Source organism: Myxocyprinus asiaticus, chromosome 1, assembly GCF_019703515.2.
Source record: "Myxocyprinus asiaticus isolate MX2 ecotype Aquarium Trade chromosome 1, UBuf_Myxa_2, whole genome shotgun sequence".
NCBI classification, from domain to species: Eukaryota; Metazoa; Chordata; class Actinopteri; order Cypriniformes; family Catostomidae; genus Myxocyprinus; species Myxocyprinus asiaticus.
In genome coordinates, this window is record NC_059344.1 from 25,870,784 (window position 1) to 25,888,876 (window position 18,093).

General features: G+C 38.4%; 1 protein-coding gene across 1 annotated transcript in view; it reads left to right on the plus strand.

Annotated features, from left to right (window-relative positions):
- The window catches only part of LOC127415070 (ras-related protein R-Ras2), a 73,039-nt gene extending 56,033 nt beyond the window's left edge, over positions 1 to 17,006 (plus strand). Inside the window, exons 2-6 of the mRNA XM_051653612.1 lie at positions 5,644 to 5,731; positions 9,759 to 9,861; positions 12,379 to 12,487; positions 13,093 to 13,211; positions 13,899 to 17,006. Of these exons, the coding sequence (XP_051509572.1) occupies positions 5,644 to 5,731; positions 9,759 to 9,861; positions 12,379 to 12,487; positions 13,093 to 13,211; positions 13,899 to 13,986 (507 nt within the window). The 3' untranslated portion in view covers positions 13,987 to 17,006. The remainder of the gene's footprint in view (positions 1 to 5,643; positions 5,732 to 9,758; positions 9,862 to 12,378; positions 12,488 to 13,092; positions 13,212 to 13,898) is intronic.
- The last annotated feature ends 1,087 nt before the right edge of the window (positions 17,007 to 18,093 follow it).

Genomic DNA, 18,093 nt, shown 5'->3' on the forward strand with positions numbered 1-18,093 from the left:
ACGGCCCCGAATAAACCCCACCTGATCTATATGTATAAGAGATGCCATAACTTTACTTAATCGGTTAAAATAACTTACTCCATAGACTTTATGAAGGGCATCGCTTGCTGGGGACATGTAAATGTATTACGGCCATCCTTGGCATCTATTCTCAATTTGGCCGGGAACATAATTGCAAAAGTGACCTTTCGTTGATGTAAGAGTTTCTTGCATTCCTTGAATCGATCGCGTTTCTCTCGTCGAATTCGCAAAGTCTGGGAACAAGAAAATGCTGTGGTTCTTCCAAGAAATCCTTCCTTTATTCCTCGCCTTGCGTAACACAAGAACACGAGTGTATTGAATCTCACCGGTTTATGACATTAATAGTGTTAAAATTAGCAAAGTGTGCAGAGCTCGCCGTTTATACGTCCGAACCTCGCATGGCGTCACTTGACCCCCACTGAAGCATTATCTTTAAAAAAATATATAAATATTACTGTCAGCATTAAACGGCATTTGAACCGATACGCCATAAAGTAAATAAATGAATCGCAAAAATAGTGGTGAACAGCAGCATTTAACTAAATATTCAGCAGCAAATAAGACATGCAATGATGCAGAGGGTATTCTGCAGGAAACACAAATAAATCATTCTTTTATGCAGTTCATCTACATGAATTATCCAAAGTAACTGATTCACTGAAATAAATCAGATTCCTAATACTTTATATAACAGGGAGAGGACAGTTTAGGAGACAACATCACTAGGAAAGTCGACATGTTGTTCAGAGAGTTTCAGTACTCTAGGATCGGCCACATTATGCCAACTCACAGACAAGCACTATCTCCTATCAGACATTTTTGCATCGGCTCCAGTGTGTTCACCTTCCCCTGTAGTGCAACAGGAGCGTGTTGCGTCAGTACCATAGGAGACCTGGTTTCGTGGAAACCAGAAAGTAATCGCGTTTGCATAATCACAGGTTGCATTTTTCCCTCTAACATGATATTTTTACTCCGCTAATGATTAGGTTTAGTTTTGGGGTTTGGGTTGGGGTAACAGTTTATAAAATATGCATTTCTCTTTACTTTATTACAGCCTGTACAGCTGAAATCAACTCACTTCACAACTTGTTAAAATGCAAACGAAATGATTCACAACACTGAATTGGACTTTCTAATGATTCATATGAGAGATCGGTTTAGGGTACCACGTTTGATCAGCTTTTTCTTGAATAGTGTGCTCACATGGGTGAATGCGCTGGGAAAATTTACATTCCGGGAATTTTATTTTTCCAGGACAGATGGCAAAAAAAAATAAAAAAATTAACAGTTCTGGAAAATCCTGGATGTGTGGCAACTCGACCCAAGCTCTCTTTACAGCACATGCAGACAAAGCATGCATGTGAGAGTTTGAAAGCTGGAAGTCAAACAGTGTGCAGGTACTGAATTGATACAATACTTGGTGCTATCGGTCCTGTGTGGAAAGAACCAAAAGTATGCGGCACCCAGTTTGGGAGATACTGCTATAAATTATCATTACTAGATTTAATTTACTTTTACTCTTGTGCCTCTAAAATATTTTAGGCTATACAGAAAAGATCTGGGGCTATAGTCCTCTCAGGTCAGGTCTAGCGAAGCCCCTAAATTTATAATAAATACATTTAGGGTTTGTAGACAGCACAGGTAAATTGCACCTTATCTGTGCATTTGGAAGCACATTTAGGCCTGTAGGTCTAGAATTTCTTAATAGTCCTTAATAAAAACGCACCTCGCTGGTCTGACGCAGACTCTGTGAATGCATGCACTGAGTGTCTGCGCTTGTGCTGCTGTCAGTCAAGCACACTCTGCACTGTTCATATGCTGCTCCACTCTGCTGTCTTCAGAGTAATGAGTAATGAGAGGGCATGTATCAGAGTAAAAAAGTATATATTTATTAGCAAAGTAAAAGCTGCAACAAATTTAAATACTCAAGTAAAGTACAAATAATAATAATAAAAAAAGCTGCTTAAGTACAGGAACAAAGTATTACATGGGCCAAAGCAGTTGGACCCCCCCCCCACTGTTGGAGTAAGCAATTAGTACTGGTCATCTCATAAAATCTCATAAAGGTAAGCTGAGGCTTGCCGTCACACAGCAGAGGCAGGACAGGTGGGCATCGAGTTGGGAATGCATACAGGTGGGCATTGATAAGCGGCTATAAGCAGGCTTTATTAACTGTCCCCAGTAGTTAATCCTCCCTGTTGGGGACATCCTCAAATATTAAAATTATTTATAAATAAAGCATTGCATTTTAAAATATACGATGTATAATTATTCTAAAAATGCAATGCTGAGGTTTAGTGTTAGAGTTAATCTGAAGAAATGACCATAAGCTTAATTGTATTATTATTTTATTATTTTAATTATTATTATTATTTTTTAATTTTTTTAAGCTTTCATTTGTACAGAAATTCATACATAGGCACAATTTACATTGGTCTATAAAACGAATTTCAAGCATTTAAGCATAAAACAAATATCTCTAAGTATATTAAAACCTGATGTCACCTGAATTTTTGGGGATCAATGTTTCCCACTAGGCAAACAGCTTTATAAACATTGAGTATTCATAGTGATGGTAGTGTCATCTTGTGAGCCCTGGGAGGTGTTGCTCTGCAGGAAACTCTGCTTATTGTGGAATGTGTGAGCTCCCACAATGCATCATGACTAAAGGTTTAGACTGATGATCACATGCTGCATGATGTCTTGATGCTTTTGAACTCTCTTTCTCAATTACTCATCAGTCTAAAGTGTCACTTTCACTCTCACTGGCACAGAGCATTGTTACTCCGATGCATACTCATTCTAGGGCATTGTTTGTATCTTCATAATGTGTACTGTACATATCTTTGTGTGCAAAGCTGTAACACATTATAGGATTGCCAATATGTTGGCAGTAATAGCAGGTAGTCTCTGTCTGTCCATCAGTCTCGCTCTCTCTCACCTCATTCTGCCTGTATCCCCACTGCGACGAGTGATTGATGAAGTCAACTGCATATGCAGGATTGCTGATGAATTATTAAATAGTGTAAAGTGGACGTGATGGTGGCTTGCATGTGGTGCATACAGAGGAGCCACTGTGTGAAAGGATGACTGATGTCAAGAAAAAAAAGTGAGGTGTTGCAGGCAACTTTGTCAGCAGACAAATGCTAATATACATGCTTCGTCATTTACTTGTTTTCAAAAAAGTTTCTCATGTAATCTAAATAATGTACTTTGAGCGCACTTTAAGGCCACATCCACACTGGTCCGTTTTCATTTGTTTGCACCTCTCATCCACACTGGAACGGCGCTTTCTTCCACCAAAAGCAAACACTTTCGAAAATGCTCTCCATAACCGTATACTTTGGCAAATGAATGGCATTAGGAAACTGAAAACTGACTTTTCAGACTTAAACTGATTAGTTTGGATGTGGTCAAAATGTTGTAGTACAATGGAAAAAACCCTATTCTTGGCGAAAAATCTATTATATTCTAGGGAAAAAAATCTTTGTCTTGTTTTTGGTAAAAATATTCCAACATCCTTAAAGCTTCTGCAATACATTTTTGGGAATACCATGGGTAAAATGTCCCTAATACCTGACAGAAATCACTGAAATGGGTGTCCTGTGAAATTTCGCAAAGAAGAATCTGACTGTGGCTTGCACATGTCAGCCGATCAGAAAACGTATGTACACTTTGAAAACAGTAGTTGCGTTCCAGTTTGCAGGGTCCCTACGTAGTGTTAACTTCTTCTTTGTCACTTGACAAAATTAATTCATTTGGAATACCCTGCAACGTCATCAAACGCAGACAACGCTCTAGTTGCTCTGATTACAGGGTTCAAGTAAGATGGCACAATATACTCGTGTAAATGCATAGAAAGAACCTTACATCCATATGTATACATTTATATAATACATCCTCATGCATTCTTAAACAAATGTATTGTTATATATTAAAACTGATATATAGACCTTTCCACCAAAAATGTATCAAAACTCATTAACCTACTTATTAAAAATGTCTTAGTGCATATTTCCATCATTTTATGTATAGTAAGTCATATAATTTATGCAAATAAAAAACAATGTCATATTTTTTTATCTCATAAGAAACTTTTAATTTGCATTTTTTTCCTGCTTTTTATTTTATTGTATTTTTTGCAAAATAATGTCTCCTAATACACATTTGGGAGAGTGAAAAAGCTTTGTGTGTGTGTGTGTGTGAGTACATACACCGATCAGCCACAACATTAAAACCACCTGCCTAAAATTGTGTAGACCCCCCTCATGTCGCCAAAACAGCGCCAACCCACATCTCAGAATAGCATTCTGAGATGCTATTCTTCTCACCACAATTGTACAGAGTGGTTGAATTTACTCAGAATGGTGCCAAAAACAAAAAAACATCCAGTGAGAGGCAGTTTTGTGGATTTAAATGTCTTGTTGATGAGAGAGGTTATCAGAGAATAGCCAGACTGGTTCGAGCTGACAAAATCTATGGTAACTCGGATAACCGCTCTGTACAATTGACCCGGAGGGTCTACGAAATAACTTTTTTTTGTATAACTTCCTTTAAAAAATTAATTTTTATTTTTTATTTTTACATCATCAGGTTCGGATCACCTCCGTGAAGTTTCAGTTAAAGTTCAGTTGATGTAAATCGGTGTTAAAATCTAAAACGGGTCAAATTGACCCGGATGGTCCTTCAAGGGTTAAGATGCCTGAATACAAGTCCACTTCGCGGGACCCTATTGGTCGATTGGAACACACCGAGTGATCATTTTTGCAATTTCATTTGGTGATGCTAGTGTCACAGAGATTTCACAATTCAGCTATAAGGATGTTCAGATATTTACTGGAAAACAAGACCAAGACAGTGATTAAGAATATGAATTTTTGTTTTGCAGGAATGTATTCTCTCTCAGAAGTTAAAACTATCCTCTTGTAATTCAGTGTAATGGATGGTCTATGCAGAAAGCAGAACAAAGCTACTACTCTTGTTTTGGAGCTTCTCGTTTCGCTGCTAAAAACAGATTACTCTGGTTGCAGCATCATCAATAGTAAAACATATAATTGGAAGCTACTGCTTTGCCAATGTTGTGTGTTTGTGTATGAGCATGTGTTCAGTTGACACAGAGACAAGTCTGAACATAACGTTCAGCTGTCATCACTTAAAAAGCCTCTTGGGAGGAGAGGCATACAAAATATGGGAAAAATTTGAAAAATGCATCCCTACAACTCAACTGATACAGTGTTTAGATTAGCATGGAAACTTTTAGCCTGTGGAGATGAAAAAACGTATGGCCAAAACGTTAGTGCCTGTGGTTAATTGCCATAATTATCAACCACAAACTGAGGGCCACTCAGATACACTGTTGACATGAACACTGTGTTTGCACCATACACACAAGGGCTGACCTCTTTTTGAGACAAAACAGTTTGTCTGTTAGGTCGTGTTGTCAGTGTAAGCCCTCATTTAGCATAGCTTTCAAAACAAATGCTACTTTTGTAGTTCCCTCAATCAAAGCTGAGGTTAATGATGTTTTACACTGGAAGAGGAGGAGACAGACAACTTCTCCACACTGTGTCCAGATAATAATGATGATCACTCTTGTTGTTTGTTCTCTTCTTCTGTGTTTAGTCATACTTCGTCACTGACTATGACCCCACGATTGAAGACTCCTACACAAAGCAATGTGTGATTGACGAGAGGCCTGCACGGCTGGACAGTAAGTATGACACTGATGGATGAGGGAACATGACTGTCAAACATACTCCCATAGGATGTAGGGAAGCAGCTAACTGCTCACCAGCCACAAAGATGAAGAATTCAAGGTTTGATAAAGAATACATAACAGGGATCAACCGATAATTTGCAGAGGAACTGATGCAGTTTATTATTTTGTTAATTTATTCATATTGTTCAAAATAATGTCATAGTATTGAGTCTGAATGCACTTAGGTGGTCATACGATGCACACATAGCAGAGCTAGAGGTGGTGTGGCAGATCTTTGCTGCTGACCAAAAGAGTGTCAGTGTACTATCAACCCTTGAATAAGTCACTTCAAGGAATAATCTAGGTTCAGTACAATTTAAGCTCTATAGATTTTGTCTTTTTACTTTACTAAATAAATTCAACTCGGCTTCTCAGCAAAGTTAACAGTAATGTACTTTATTTTCAATGGAGGTCAATGGGGCAAGGCATTGCTCAGGAATAGGCTAAATGTTAAAATACACACTGTTACAGAAAGGATAGCTGCAACACTTAAACATCATATGTCTTAGCTTGAGATTGGTGTAATAAAATTGCTTACTAAGCTTGTCTGTAAAAAGTATTCACTCTTGGTCCTGTCATGACTAGGAATGTAACGGTTTCAAGGTTTCACAATATACCTCGGTTTTAAAACGGACGGTTATCATACTGTTGAAATCTTCTCATTGACGGTATGTCATGAATATAAAGACAGATTTTTTCAGAAATGTTCTAAAATCCAAATCGGTTTAATTAAGACAGAATCAGCGACATTTACAGCATTATATAAACTTGGCGAGATAAAATAAATCTCTAAATTGCGCCTTCCACATGTTACATTCGATACACTCAATTTTAAAGGTGACATGCTGGTGTCGCGAATGCAGCGCATCACAAACACATCAGAAGTGCGGCACGAGTGCAGCACGAGCACATCATACAGACATGTCCGAGCCTGAACCTTTATTTCCTCCACCAAAGCAGTTGAAGTCCACTGTCTGGGATTACTTTGGGTATGTTAAAGACCCACGAGGCACCATCAATGTTGATGGTTACCCAGTCTGTAAAGTTTGTTGCAAAAACGGATCGGCTCAGATGGGAAACACCTCAAACCTTAAGCACCTTCTCTGTGAGCACCATTCCACGGAATTGCGGAGATGACGTAAGTGGAAATACAGTATACAAGATAGTAAATTAAAGCCCCTGTTTCATAAAAACACCAGATTCTATGTAGTTTTACATCATTTGTAATGACTAGGTAGGATAAAGTTATGTTTATGCTTTGTCACTTTCACAAATGCAGCAAACAGATTTAAGCACTCGTTCAACATAACAATGTGCCAGCTGTTTGTTCATATGCCTAAGTGCAGCGCAACAGTAGGCCGGCAATGTGTTTGATACTACTAATAATATGTTTTACTTGTAAAACATTGTACTAAATAGGGTATACAAAGTGCATGGCTTTTGGTGTGCAGGAAATCGGCATTGACAATATGCATGCAGGAAACTGACTGTGAAACTGTGTCAGAAAATAGACAGTATTGGACAAAATAACAATAAATAAACTGCAAATGAATAATATATTTTCAGTGGATATTGTTTAGAATTAAACTAAATGACAAATACAACAAATTCTGAATGCATACATGTGCATATCTGAAGTGTTAACCTGAATTCAATTTCATAAATCATAAAATAACAATACATTTATTTTTTGTTATGTTTTTTTCTTTTCTTTTTACCTTATCAGATAAAGAGAGTGTCCTGATGTTCAAGATCAAAATTTAAAGGATTAACGTTGAAGAAATCCAAAATAAAGTTCAAGAATTTGTTATAACTGAAATATTTCTCTGTGTGTTTATCAGACATATTGCATAACCAAATATTAAACTGCTTATAATATCATCAATGCACCTCGGTACCGTGATACCATAATACCGTGGTAATTTTTGTGATGGTTATCATACTGTGAAAATGTCATACCGCTACACCCCTAGTCATGACCACGTTAAACCACTGTAACTTTTGCATTATAAGCGCAAGGAAACCAGAAAGAACCTTGAAGCGAATGTTCTATACCATTTATTTGTCTTGTTGGTAGGAGTAACGCTAGTGCGTGGTGTGCAGTGCAAAATAAGCGGGGTACCCGTTTACGGTCTGCGAAACGACGGATGCTTCCAGTGTAGACTGCTTCATTGATTATATTGGGAGCAATTTATGTTTGTGGCATCGTGCCGCGCCACTCGCGTCTGGTGTAGACAGTGTGAAACTGTTAACGTAATTTTGATTTGATAATTTGAGTTTTTTGCAGTCTGAGGGATGCATCGCAGTTATTATCTCTGGTAATTGACAGGATGCTGTTTTTAGAGCTGAACTTGTAATAAACCTGAACATTCCTATAACCCCAAGTTGCTCCAGAGGGGTTGTAATATTTTTTTTATTTTTTGGACTATCTAATATATATGTAATATAGTTATAGTAATTTATATATATTGTATATACTAATATATATATATATATATATATATATGTACTGATCAGCCACAACATTAAAAACCACTGACAGGTGAAGTGAATAACATTTATTATCTCATTACAATGGTACCTGTCAAGGGGTAGGATATATTAGGCAGCAAGTCAACAGTCAGTTCTTTAATTTCATGTATTGGAAGCAGGAAAAATGGGCAAGCATAAGGAAATGAGCAACTTTGACAAGGACCAAATTGTGATTGCTAGACGACTGGGTCAGAGCATCTCCAAAACAGCAGGTCTTGTGGGGTGTTCCCAGTAAGCAATGGTTAATACCTACCAAAAGTGGTCCAAGGAAGGACAACTGGTGAACCGGCGACAGGGTCATGGGCGCCCAAAGCTCACTGATGCTTGTGGGGAGTGAAGGCTAGCCCATCTGGTCTGATCCCACAGAAGAGCTTCTGTAGCACAAATTGCTGAAAAACGTAATGCTGGCCATGATAGAAAGGTGTCAGAACACAGAGTGCAGCGCAGCTTGCTCGCATGGGGCTGCGTAGCCGTAGACCGGTCAGAGTGCCCATGCTGACCCCGTCCACCGCCAAAAGCGCCTTCAGTGGGCACGTGAGCATCAGAACTGGACCATGGAGCAATGAAAGAAGGTGGCCTGGTCTGATGAATCATGTTTTCTTTTAGATCATGTGGACAGCCGGGTGCATGTGCGTCATTTACCTGGGGAAGAGATGGCAGCAGGATGCACCATGCGAAGAAGGCAGGCCGGCGGAGGCAGTGTGATGTTCTGTGCAATGTTCTGCTGGCAAACTTAGGGTCCTGGCATTCATGTGGATGTTACTTTGACACGTACCACGTATACCCTTTCATGGCAACGGTATTCCCTGATGGCAGTGGCCTCTTTCAGCAGGATAATGCGCCCTGCCACACTGCAAAAATTGTTCAGGAATGGTTTAAGGAAAATGACAAACAGTTCAAGGTGTTGACTTGGCCTCCAAATTCCCCAGATCTCAATCCGATTGAGCATCTATGGGATGTGCTGGACAAACAAGTTCGATCCATGGAGGCCCCACCTTGCAACTTACAGGACTTTAAGGATCTGCTGCTAACGTCTTGGTGCCAGATACCACAGGACACCTTCAGAGGTGTTGTGGAGTTCATGCTTTGATGGGTCAGAGCTGTTTTGGCGGCAAGAGAGGGGCCTACATGATATTAGGCAGGTGGTTTTAATGTTGTGGCTGATAGGTGTGTGTGTATATATATATGTATATATATGTAGTAAAATCAACTATTTTTGCTCCAGAAATGGTTGTGTAAAAAGTGTTGTATTTAAGTGATAGAAGTCTTGAAATGCCTTAAATCCAAACTTGCTATATCGGGCAGTTCTTTTTTCTAGCAAGAAAATTCCTTTACTTGAGTAAAGCCATTACATGCATGTAAATGATCAAACACATAGAAGTTAATCGAGTGCTTAGCTGCATGTGCAGTGTGTGGGGGGCTAACATGGGCATTGTGTGTTTGTTAGTCCTGGATACTGCAGGACAGGAAGAGTTTGGAGCCATGAGAGAACAATACATGAGGACAGGGGAGGGCTTCCTTCTTGTCTTCTCTGTCACTGACCGGGGAAGGTGAGCAAACGTTCCACTCACGTTTTCTTTCAACTTTCTCTCTTTCTTCCCCTTTCCCCATACATTTCAATTCTCACTTTCACTTTCACTCAGTTTTTTTTCCCTTTGTTTTTCTCATTTCTCCCTTTGCTCTATCTCACTTTAATTGTAGTTTCACTCATTCACCTTTTCTGTAACTATCTGGTATTTTAAAGTATTGTCATGCTAATTTTAACCTCCTGTTTTATGTCTGTTTTCTCTCAGTGTGCAGTACAGTGTGTATGGTTGGGTAATGTGGTGCGTGTGGAGTGTGTTCAGCCATTCAGTATGTGTTTGTGCGTATTGTGCCCTCTTAGGGTCCTTTCCACTTTGTGTTTATGGTGTAAACAGTCTTTCCTTCCTTCGTTTACATTACCCTGCTCAGAGCTGATGGCAGAGGGCTCTCTGAATACAGTCTCTCCAGAGTCTATAACAAGCATTTCCTCCTGCAGTATGACATTTACACTGCTCCGCTCCCCTCAAACTGTTAGCATAAGAATCAACACAACCGAGACAATCAATGTCCCTCCCTCCCCAGCTCACACACACTGTTCTCTATATGATGACTTCTAGCAGTCTTGCAACGTTACTGGAAAGTTTATATCAACAGCATGAGAACAGAGTGACCTCCTGTCATCCCGTGTACTGTAATGCAGTTGTGTGGCCTAAGAGTGAGAGATAACTGGTCATCAGCTGGAAGGGTGGGCTTGCATTCCTTTTAGGTTTTGTGATGAGGCACTCCCCTTTGTGGGTGTGTGTACTTGTGTTACACTTGCGAGAGCCACATTTTTGAAAATGTCTTCACCAATTTAGCAAAACCTCTCTAAATTGGCTTATGAGGACGGTCCTCACTAGTTAAAAAAAAAAAAAAAGATTCATAATTAGACCTAGTAAGTTTTGGGGAAAAAGGGCAAAACTTCTGTAAAGGGCAGGGTTAAAGTTTGGCTTTAGTAATTTTTCTTTCTAGCTTATTTTGAAGGATTAGTTGACCCAAAAATTAAAATACTGTCATTATTTACTCACCCCCTGTTGCTCCAAATCCATTTTTGTGTCTTTCTTCTGTGGAAGACAAAAGAAGACATTGTGGGGGGGCCTGGGTAGCTCAGTGGTAAAATACGCTGGCTACCACCCCTGGAGTTCGCTAGCTCGCTAGTTCGAATCCCAGGGCGTGCTGAATGACTCCAGCCAGGTCTCCTAAGCAACCAAATTGGCCCTGTTGCTAGGGATGGTAGAGTCACATGGGGTAAACTCCTCGTGGTCGCTATAATGTGGTTCGTTCTCGGTGGGGCGCATGGTGAGTTGAGTGTGGTTGCTGCGGTGGATGGCGTGAAGCCTCCACACGTGCTATGTCTCCGTGGCAATGCACTCAACAAGCCACGTGATAAGATGCGTTGGTTGACAGTCTCAGACGCGGAGGCAACTGGGATTCGTCCTCCGCCACCCGGACTGAGGCGAATCACTACACGAGGACTTAAAAGCACATTGGGAATTGGGCATTCCAAATTAAAAAAAAAAAAAAAAGAAGACATTGTGAAGAATGGTCACGCTGATCTTTCTAATACAACAAACACACTGTGATCACTGGCTATCAAGCTCCAGAAATGGCAAAAAACTCTAGTAAATTATCCATACAACCTGTGTGCAGCAGGGTCTGAACTTAACGTGGGGCAAAATTGACACAAAAATGTCCCTGAAATTTGGTGGGGGAAAAGGCTAACATTTGAAATGTTTTTTATATTCTATTCTAAGCCTAGTTATGCATATTATGGCATACATTTAGTTGATATATATATATATATATATATATATATATATATATATATATATATATATATATATATCTCAAAGGTAACAAATTATTCAAATTGAAAATTTATTTTAATACATTTACTTGAAGTACAGTATTTGGCATAATTATTTTGTTGGATAAAGAATACCCTCATAAAGATAAAACATTTCCCTGAAAATGAACTCCAGGGGGCAAATGTCGCCCCATAATGCAAAGGTTCATTTCTGACACTGGTATGCAGTATTCCAAATCTTCTGAGTATATATGATAGCTTTAAAGAAATGCTATCACAATTTACTGATGATGTCCCCTCCACCAGAACTCTCAAATCCCATTAATGCTCATTTTGAATCTTACCGCATCATGCACGCAAATGCATAATGCCAAGATTGATGTCAGTCACACCAAATGGCATTAGATCTAACATGTCTCGTAATCAAACAAATCCCAAGTCGTAATCGAGTTTGAATGTACTGAAGCATGAATGCAGTTTGAGAGCTATGAATAGAATAACTTGAGGGTGTGTAAATGATTTTTCATTTTTGGGTGAACTTTTCCTTTTAAGAACAATAATAATAATAAGTCGATGGGAGATCCTCACAAATCTATGTGTAAGTGTCTATCTGGGTATGCAAGTGAAAATGCATTGCAACCTTCATTGCTGATTAGATTTTGTTTTTACTGGTCGTGTCCCCCCTTGTTTTCCTTAGCTTTGAAGAGATCTACAAGTTCCAAAGACAGATCTTGCGAGTGAAGGACCGGGATGAGTTTCCCATGATTCTAGTGGGTAACAAAGCTGATCTTGAGCAACAGAGACAAGTGAGTGGCATGAATCAATTCAATTGCTGTCGTTTCAGACAGCTATACTGAATCAAGATTATAATGAACATTTGAATACCCTTTGCACTGTCTGCAATCATAGCATGTCTTTAAAGTCTGTTGTATTCATTGCAGTCTCCATCTATATAGTGTCTATTGCAAAAGGACGCATTTATATCACACACTACACATAACGACACAAAGCTCAGTGTCACTTTTAAAAGGTAATGAATACCAGTGAATGAAATTAAAAAGTAAAGAGAGCTGAAAAATGTGTGTATGTGTTTGAGTTAGATGGTAATAAAATGCTATGGGGTTATTGAGTACATTCTGCAGTGGTTTCACACTCAGATTGTGTTACACTGCCACCTAGTGGAATGTATGTTTAGAAAGGATGTCAGCCCATGCTAATTAATTGCATCAAATGTGCATGTTTCCCCAATTGCCATTGTATAATATTTGGTAAAAGACACTTTAAAAGAGATGCTGTTTTAATCATTAATCATCAATTAATAAGCATGATATAAATGTACAAGTGCATAGCTGGATTGTAGTTGTAAACAGCTTCTTTTTCTCCCCTGTACTCGTCTCCTCCTTAATCTCAGGTGACCCAAGAGGAGGGCCAGCAGCTAGCCCGACAACTCAAAGTCACATATATGGAGGCCTCAGCTAAGATCCGTATGAATGTAGACCAGGCTTTCCATGAGCTGGTTAGAGTCATAAGGTGGGTCTGTGTTCTGAGGTACCACCAGATGGTGGCAGCACACAAATAGCAGAGCTAAAACAATTCAGGACATAGTTGTAATGGAAAACCAGGCTGAATTCGGAATGGCATACTACCATACTATTAATGTTCCTGCCATATATGGCAAAAATAGTAAGAGTAGTCTGGTAGTATGCTATTTCGAATTCAGCATTATTGTAATGTTTACTACATTCTGTGCATTGTTTACACTGCATACTACTGTTTTGTTTAAATACGTGTGTGAAACAGTATGTATTATGCAACGATAAACATGTCAAACTGTAGTATGCTACTTTTGTTGTCACACAAACTCATTACATTGCGTGTATAATATGGTGACCAGTTATTGTCCTGCAAAATAGATGAGTTATTTTTCATTTCTGATCCAGTTCTGCAAACAAAAAAATTGCATAATGCACATCATATACATTCTGCACAGCAGAAATATAATGAGGAGTATGGTAGTATGCTATTCTGAGCATGGCCTATAGTGATCAATAATACTGTACATATGTGGCATATTTTTTACATATTTTTTTACATCAGAACAGAAATATTGGACTGAAAGCCAAAAGGCTTGTATGATGTGTAAAGCCAGTACAGACAGACCTTAATTTAAAATTTGCAGAGTTTTGTCTAATTGTCACATCCTGATTCCTTTCTCAGGAAGTTCCAGGAGCAAGAATGCCCACCCTCGCCGGAGCCCACGCGCAAAGAGAAGGACAAGAGCGGCTGCCATTGTGTGATTGTCTAATTGGCCTCTCACTGCCGCCATTCACCTAGCTGCTGTCACCAGTCCCTGTCCCCCACCCTGCCTTCTGACATCACATCCTATTTGGATGAACTCGCTGCCTTTCTACATGTGCATGTCTTCAAAACAGCAGTCTCTCTCATAGCCTTATCAGGGGCATTTCCGGCCTCTAGGACTTCACTACTAGAAGAACCAAACTGACACAATCTTGATCGAACTCACCATTCTACCTTCGACTAGAGTACTGACATCAATGTGACTTCACAAATAGAATATGGTAAACGTGCCCCAACACTAAACATCGCTTCTTACAAATTTGCTATAAAACACACACAATTCTTTTTTTTTTTTGAAGGATTTATTTCCTCTGCCTTGTGACTTTTGCTGATCAAAAGACTTAAAAAAAAAAAAAAAAAAAAAAAAAGACTTAAAAAAAAAAACACCTTTTGAATTGTTGAAGAGTAACAATTTTAGTCACTGACCTTTCATGAGATCTAAAGTGAGATGATGTTCTGAAGCTTTGTGTGTGTTGTGCCATATCTGTTTTTACTTCCATATGCTAAGCAGCAATTGTACATACGTGAAGATTTGTGTGAGTCGAGACCGCCTTTATAATGACAACTCAATTGCCAGAGTACTGTGTGTGAGATTGATGAGCTTGTTTTGACATGCATTAATACAATAATGTACTTGCATAAATGTACATAGATAGATAGCCTCTAACATTATGTCCTTTGTCAGCAGTGATATCAATTACCTAACTTTTATTTTGGTCAAGATACCATTTTATCATCAGTCTTTTTAGTTTGTAAAGGGCCGTTCAGACCAAATGCGTTTTTGCTCTAAAAAATCTTAACGCAGCACAAAGAATAGAACAGGATGCAGGCGTCTCAAGATGCACTTTTAAAAGTTTAAGTTCTTTTTAACTTGGCATGGTGTCTGAAAATGATGCGCTCCTGTGTGTGACGGGAAAAAAAAAAACATGGTGCAACGGTCTAAGATTACCGTCTTGCTCTTTTTTACATAGGAAAACAAGCGCAGACAGACACAATAATGTGTTTGGTGTGAACGTTCTCTAAGGCTTCTTGGCACGTATGGATTTGCATTTTTTTAGTTCTGTGATCTCAGATTGTGAAATGTATAATACATGACATGTTGCCAGATTGTTCAAGCCTTTTTGACTCTCAGCTCAGATTTCTACAGACTATTTTCAGACTCGGGTTGCTCCATTTACAGCGCTTTTACAACGTTCTTACAATGTGCAACGCTTACTCACTAGGAGTGCACAATAGGCTATTCTGTTCTGTACTAGGTACCCAACAAGATCGATGATACAGAGAAGTAGTCTCTAAACTAATCATATCTTTGTTCTGGCCTTATATTTCAATTTTGTTTTGTATTGGTTTTGAAATGTATTTAAATGACTGAAACAGCACGAGGACAAATTCAAATGGACAGTGGAACTGCTGACATCAAAGGCATCTTTTAAAGGAACAGTTCAGAATTTCTGTTGTTATTTGCTCACCCTAATGGTGCTTCAGACCATATGACTTTCTTTTTTGTGTGAAATACAAAAGGAGATATTTTAAAGTATGTCACATTTGCTGATTTCCATACAGTAGCAGTTGATCATGACTTTCTTTAATAATCAATGAGGTTTAATGTTATTGGTGCGTGGCCATATTTGATTTGGGCTTTGTATACACGAGCTGATCAATTATTTGATTTGAGTGAATAATGACTTAATTTTTTATCATACAACGTGATCGTGTGCCTTCAGAAGACTTGGAATATGATGCATGAGTCTGATTGCTTTTGCAAACTACTTTTATGACACTTTTGGGTGTTTTTTAAAACTTTAAAGTGAGTCACTATCAACTGCTATTTTCAGTAAGATCTGTAATCTCCTTTTGTGTTCCGCAGAAGAAAGGCATATGGGTTTGGAAAGACATGGGGGTGATTTATTTTATTTTTTTGGGGGGGGGGAAAGTATCTTATCACATCAGAGAAAATGAGTCTTTTGGGCCATTTTTGCATCCAATGCATTTTTGATACAATCCAGCAGAAGTGCGCAAGAATTCATACATCAGAAATCCACATTCCCTCAAGAGTGGTCTGTTTTTAATATGGTTTGAGTGCAAGGTGAGGTTGATGTCTCTGTGACATTCACACTTCATCATGGTATTTCTCATGTGTCAGTCTGACAGCTGATCATTTCCTTCATACTCCAAGGGTTCGTATCACTATTGCATCATGTCACATCTTATGTTTTGTCTTCCTTTTTTCAGCGTGCATTTCTGTTCGAGGAATACAAATAAACTATTTTAGTTTTGTGTTTTATCATGTAATATAAGAAAAAAGATGGAAGTGATCTTTTGAATGGACATGATTAAATGTTTTTATTATATACTTTTATACATTATTTTCTTATCAGGCTAGTAATGAGTATTTTTATATGTTTGTAAGTGAAAATGCTCTTGTGGCACAACTATGTGTATATGTAAAGAGGAGTATTTAATGATCTCAGTTTGAGATCAACAATAACAACAAAAAATAAATAGGCCAATTGATGTTGAACTGTAGTCAAAGACCTTTCCAGCTTTGGTGCTCTGAAGCTGGTTATCAGCCCCTGCCCAAAAAGTTGTCCACCTCATAGACCATAATTCAGGCCATCTCCACTGGTGAATTCTGGGCCAATACTTCAGTCATAGGCCCTACTGTGACGACTCGTTTTAAGGTTTATACCCTACCTAAAAAAGCTTGTCCTTTATACCAGTCACCAACAAAACTGATCAACGTGAAAGGGAAAGCTTTGCCAACACTGTTTGGGTTTGTGCTGTTCAGTATACGTCATGGTTGAGCTAGTGAAAATAGAAGCACAGCACTAAAGGATGGAACAAGTGCAGGACTCTTCCTCTTCTTAGCAGAGTCTGTGTACATCTAATCCATACTGTGTTTTATTTGTCACATCTTTCCCACTATGTATAGCCTCTGATGGTATAATAAAAACAATAATTAATGTATTGGGCATCTTTTTTTCTTTTTGTCCTTAAAGAGGCAACTGGTTAAAACATTCAAATGAATGTTGCACAAAATTCTAGTTCTTGTTTTTTGAATGGACATTGAAAACCAAGTGACAGGTAGATTTATATTTTGCTGCATCAGCCTTAAAGTACAATACATACCCAGTGATTTACAAATCACTTGATTTGGTACTTTTCTTGGAGGATGCTGATACTGTGATAAGCTTTATGGAAATGTATACTGTTTTTTTTTTTTTTTTAATTATTATTACTAGTAAGTGTATTGTTACTGTATTTGTTTTCTCACTAACAATGTGTTCGATAACATTATGAATATGTGCATAAGGAATAGGTTGCGGTATCTCGGAGAAGACTCAGTTTTCATGCACTGACAGCTATAAGTGTGAAGCAATGGAATTAAAATAATGTGGTGTTTGCAAGGACAGCAATATATATATATTGTTACTGTAAGTGTGAGTTTTATATGAGCTGTTTACGAGCAGTTGAAGGGATAGTTCACCCAAAAAAGAAAATTCTCATGATTTACTTGCACTCATGCCATCCCAGATGTGTATGACTTTCTTCTGCAGAACACAAATTAAGATTTTTAGAAGAATATTTCAGGTTCTCACAATGCAAGTGAATGGGTGCCAAAATGTTGAAGAATGTGAATCCAAAATCAACTTATAGGGAGCATAAAAGTAATCCATATGACTCCAGTGGTTCAGACACTAATCCATGTGTTCAGACACAGTATGATAGGTTTGGGTGAGAAACAGGCCAATATTTAAGTTATTTTTTTATCATAATTTCTCCTCCCTCCCAGTAGGGGGTGATGTGCATGAAGAATGTGAATCACCAGAAACAGAAGAAGAATTGGGAACATGAAACTGAAGTGGAGATTGACTGAGCAGGGAGGAGAATTTATAGTAAAAAAAGAACTTAAATATTGATCTGTTTATCACCCACACCTATCATATTACTTCAGAAGACATAGATTTAACCACCTGAGCCTTCTGGAGCACTTTTATGCTGACTTATGTGGATTTTGGAACTTCAGCATTTTGGCACCCATTCACCTACAGAG